This window comes from Lygodium microphyllum, chromosome 10 (genome assembly GCF_053477565.2).
Source record: "Lygodium microphyllum isolate KBCC chromosome 10, Lygodium_microphyllum_v1.1.10, whole genome shotgun sequence".
NCBI lineage: Eukaryota > Viridiplantae > Streptophyta > Polypodiopsida > Schizaeales > Lygodiaceae > Lygodium > Lygodium microphyllum.
Genome location: NC_141144.1, coordinates 79,009,642 through 79,014,132, shown reverse-complemented (window position 1 = coordinate 79,014,132; position 4,491 = coordinate 79,009,642). Strand labels below are relative to the sequence as shown.

The 4,491-nt window shown below is 41.2% G+C and overlaps 1 protein-coding gene across 1 annotated transcript; it reads left to right on the top strand.

Annotated features, from left to right (window-relative positions):
* The first annotated feature begins 1,884 nt into the window (after positions 1–1,884).
* LOC148030203 (ribulose bisphosphate carboxylase small subunit, chloroplastic-like) lies at positions 1,885–3,084 on the top strand. Its single transcript, XM_087686468.1, has 3 exons — positions 1,885–2,113; positions 2,307–2,438; positions 2,611–3,084. Exons 1-3 carry the CDS (start codon positions 1,958–1,960, stop codon positions 2,830–2,832), a joined length of 510 nt encoding a protein of 169 aa, XP_087542594.1. The 5' UTR covers positions 1,885–1,957; the 3' UTR covers positions 2,833–3,084.
* The last annotated feature ends 1,407 nt before the right edge of the window (positions 3,085–4,491 follow it).

Below are 4,491 nucleotides of genomic sequence, written 5' to 3'. Positions count from 1 at the left end.
TACAAGACTCAAGGAAGTGAATAGAGTACCCTCTAAAGTCATATGATGGTGATGTATCCAGTGGTTGTGCATCATGTTCTCTTGCACATTGCATTCTCTCTTTCATTAACTTGACTTTCTCTCTTTTCGAATTTAGGTGCTCTCTCTCTCTCTCTCTCTCTCTCTCTCTCTCTCTTTTCAATGCTTTCAGACACTTGATTGTGTGGTTAGATTTGGGCCATGTCTAGGAGTTGAGACTTAGGCAAGTTTAGAAAATCCTCATATTTGCCAATGGGGAAGCAATACTTCACTTCTTAAAGCTCCAAGGACCACTCATCAGCTCTTTTCTCACTACTTCACCCGGTCTTTATAGTCCCTTCATTTTTAAATGACTACATGAGCTTCCTCAAGTCTGCATATGTAACACCATACAAATATCTCTCTCTCTCTCTCTCTCTCTCAATACTTTTTCAAGCATTTTTTCATGTTTTAAATCATACTATCCTGCAAGGTTTGTGTGCTCTAAGACAGGGTCCACGAAAGTATGAACTCTAGCATGGTTGTAGGCTTCTATTGCCAAAGCCCCTCGACACCAAGTGCATGTTCTTAGGCTTGGTAGGGCTCTTATGGTGCTTACTACTTATGCAGGGCCCAGGGTAAAAAATAAGGCATCCCTTTGAGCTTTAGTCTATAGATGGCACTTACTACTTATGGTGCTTGCTAATTATGCAAGTTCCTAGATAGCATGTGCATATATGGATATATAGACCATTTTTTGAGTTTTCAAGCCTTCGAAATTAGCCAAATGACTAATAAAACCTCCATAAAATAGCCTTTGGGCTAAAATTTCCTCCTAATTTTTACATTGGCGCCTAGGGCATGTTAACCATGTACACGTCTAGGAACTTGCACGTGTCTTGACTCTTATCAAGGGCAATCTGTCGATTGAAAATTTGTGGTTAAAGTCAATATGCATCCCCACATGAACCAAGCCAAGTTTCAACCATCACAACCAACACAAATGAAATCAACTTGCATGTGTCGTGGCACGATTCTAAGAACTAGTCCATATTTTCTCCTGAAGGTCTCTCTATGATCTTGCCCTTCCACTTGAAGGTCACTTTTCAAAATATGGCCTTTGAATTATGTGTGCAATAAATACTACCTTTGAAGATCTAAACTTTGTGCAAGGAAGTTTTTTAATCAAAATCACTTAACGATAAAATTCTAATTCATGTGTAAGATAACATTTCCATTCAATTTATATTATGCATATTCAATTTAATGAACTCTATTATGAATCATTGATATAGCTTTTACTATCTAGCCTCAATGAATATTAAGCTATCCCAAGTAGAGTAGATCGCATCCCAATCTACCTCTCTTGGATCTCGTGTGCCATTGTAAGAAAGAAATATAAGCTTGTTAACATTCTCTAAGCTCAATCGATTGCGGTCATTTGACTTGATATGGTTCATCTTGGAGAATCCCCTTTCACAATTGATTGTGCTTGCCTTAGCAACTAGGTATTGAGTAATTAAATTAATAAATTTATTCATAATAAAGTATACTAAATTTTTAAGGAAAAAAAGTACCCTTCCAATGCAAAGCTAGGGAAATTTTGCCCTTCTACTTTGTCTTTCAAATGCATTGCTTGCAATATTTTGGGATTCTCCAGCATGTCAATAATGGCCCGGAAGGGCTGTGCAATCTTCAAAAATGAACCCTCCCCGGTCACCGTGGGAGAAAGCAGTGTTATACGAAGGGTCCAAGGGGCTGTGGTCAGTATTCTATGACGTGGAGATACGGAATACGAAGGGTCAGGACTCAGGATAGGTTGAGATAGGCTATCGTGTGGTGACAGGCGCTCTCGGTATCGGAATATAAACGGGGCACCAGCGCAAAGGAAAGGAAGCCAAATCCTTCTCTGCTTTCGCGTGACAAGAAGGACAGAAGGTTTTTCGCGCTCTGTGTCGTCATGGCAACAGCGTCCGCCTCCATGGAGCTACTCTCCACGAGCAGCTTCTCAGGCCTCAAGCGCACGAATGGGTCAGCCCCGTTTTCTGGGCAGCAGGTGGCGTCGCTGGCTTCCAAGGGAGCTGTGTCGAACGGGAGCCGGCTGCACTGCATGCTGGTGAGCATCGATGGGATGAACGGAGGGTTCTCTCTCTCACTCTTTCTCTCTTTCTCTGTGTCTCGGATTTCTGCCTGCATTTGCGATGATCAGCTGATTGGATTAATGGATGGAGTGATCTAACATTAATGACTGCGTCAATGGATTAGTGATCATGTAATGGGAGGTTAATATATATATGTATGACTGGCAGGTGTGGACCCCGTACGACAACAAGAAATACGAGACGCTGTCGTACCTGCCAGCACTGAGCAGTGACCAGGTGGCGAAGCAGGTGGACTACATCACCAAGAAGGGCTGGATCCCGTGCCTGGAATTCTCCAACGTACGTGAAAAACTAAGCTAAAAAGAATACATAATATATCAGAGTTGAGAATTGATGTGCACTTGCGGGGTTCATAGAACTAATCCGGCAGTGACAAGAAGAAGTGTGTAGATGGTTGTGTCTCTCCATGTGGCGGTGATTGCATCGATATTCATTATATGTATAATAACAGATGGGGAGCGTGTACCGGGAGCACTTCCACGGGAGCGGGTACTACGACGGGCGGTACTGGACGATGTGGAAGCTGCCGATGTTCGGGTGCACGGACGCGTCGCTGGTGCTGAACGAGATCCAGGAGTGCCGCAAGGCCTACCCCAAGGCCTTCATCCGCGTGCTGGGCTTCGACCGCAAGCGCCAGGTACAGGTCAGCGGCTTCCTCGTCCACAAGCCCTGATCATCATCTCACATCCATCCATCCATCCATCCTTCCGTCGTCGCCTCGTCATAATTTCCCCACTCCTCATCCATCCTCTTTCTCCCCACCCAGACACTCAAACTTCAGAATTTTGCCCCCACATGATCGCTCTCTTCCTTGAACTGCCGCCTAAAATCATCGCCGGAGCATTAACAATGCCATGTAACATGGCTTTAATGTGAGCTGTGAATCAGTCGAAAGACGTTCTTCTAATGAAATTCTTTTTGGGCTGATTGGGAGTCGACATGTCGTCTTTGGCAAATCCTTGCAGTCCCATGGAGTGGTATCTAGCGCAGGATCATGGTTAGCATATATGCGCCTGATAGCCCCCCCATAGTTGCATTAGCCCTACCTTACGACTGTAACTGACGGCTTTATCTCTCGTTTTTACCCGATGGACGTCGTCCTCCGGCAGTCACATAAGGCTGACACAGTTAATTACTTTTGAATAATCGGGTTAATCTCTTACGATTGGAACGTGAATTTGTGTTAATACGCTTCTATAAACAGAGAACGACATCGAATACCCCTGCACCTGACGATAATGCTCCCCAAAGGAAACACTACAACTTCATGAAATGTAGATAGCCTCCAACTCTTATGAAACGAGTTGTGCGTGTAAGCAAAGCGGTCGAAAAATTTAAAGGGTAAAAGCTTGCCGAAAAGAAAAGCTTGAAATCTTGGAAAGGATGGAGGTGCAAACAACCATCTTGATCAAGTATACAATATAGTAAACAATTCAAAACTCCATCCCTTTTCCTCTCTCTTCTTTTTATTATTATTATTATTCTCTCTCTCTCTCTCTTTCTCTCTCTCTCTCTCTCTCTCTCTCTTCTCACTCCCCTTTTTTCCTTTTTTTCTCTCCTTAAATTTTTTTCTTCTATTTCTTTTAAATTTTCTCTCTATAATTCTCTCTGTGTTCAAATTCTCTCTTTTCTACTTTCTCTCTCACATTTTCTTCTCTATGTCTCTCCCCCTTTCTCCTCTCTTTTCGTTTTTCTTTTCCCTCTCTCTCCTCTCTTAAATTTTATATTCCTCTCTCTATGATTCTCTTTCTCTCTGTTTCCCCTCTCTCCCTCCCTCTCATCTTCTTTCTTTTTTGCTCTTTGTATATTTCTCTCTTATTTTAATTAAAAAGAAAGTAGTTATTTTTTCTTTTTTTTCTCTTTAATTTTTTATTTTCTTCTTTTAAATTTATATTTTCTCTCTATAACTCTCTCTCTCTGTGTTCAAATTCTTTTTCTTCTTCTTATTTTCTCTCTATCTCTCTCTCCCCTTCTCCTCTTTTTTTCTTTTCTCTCTTAAATTTTATATTTCATCTCTCTATAATTCTCTTTCTTTCATTTAAATTTTATTTTTCGGCATCTCTCTATAATTCCCACTGTGTTCAAATTCTTTCTCTTCTTCTTATTTTCTCTTTCTCTCTCTCATTTTCTTCTCTTTGTTTCTCTTTCCCCTCTTTTCTTTCTCTCTCTCTCTCACATTTTATATTTCCTCTCTCTATAATTCTCTTTCTCTCTGTTCCCCCTCTCTCTTCTCTTCTTTCTTTTTTGCTCTTTGTATATTTCTCTCTCTCTCTCTCTCTCTCTCTCTCTCTCTTAGATTAAACTTTTAAATGTAAACTTTTCGTTTAATTAA

Excerpts from the sequence above, each read along its gene's own strand:
- LOC148030203 (XM_087686468.1), top strand. The coding sequence starts at position 1,958 with ATGGCAACAGCGTCCGCCTCCATGGAGCTACTCTCCACGAGCAGCTTC. Across the intron at positions 2,114-2,306 it reads GCCGGCTGCACTGCATGCTG|GTGTGGACCCCGTACGACAA; the intron begins GTGAGCATCGAT and ends TATGACTGGCAG. Across the intron at positions 2,439-2,610 it reads CGTGCCTGGAATTCTCCAAC|ATGGGGAGCGTGTACCGGGA; the intron begins GTACGTGAAAAA and ends GTATAATAACAG.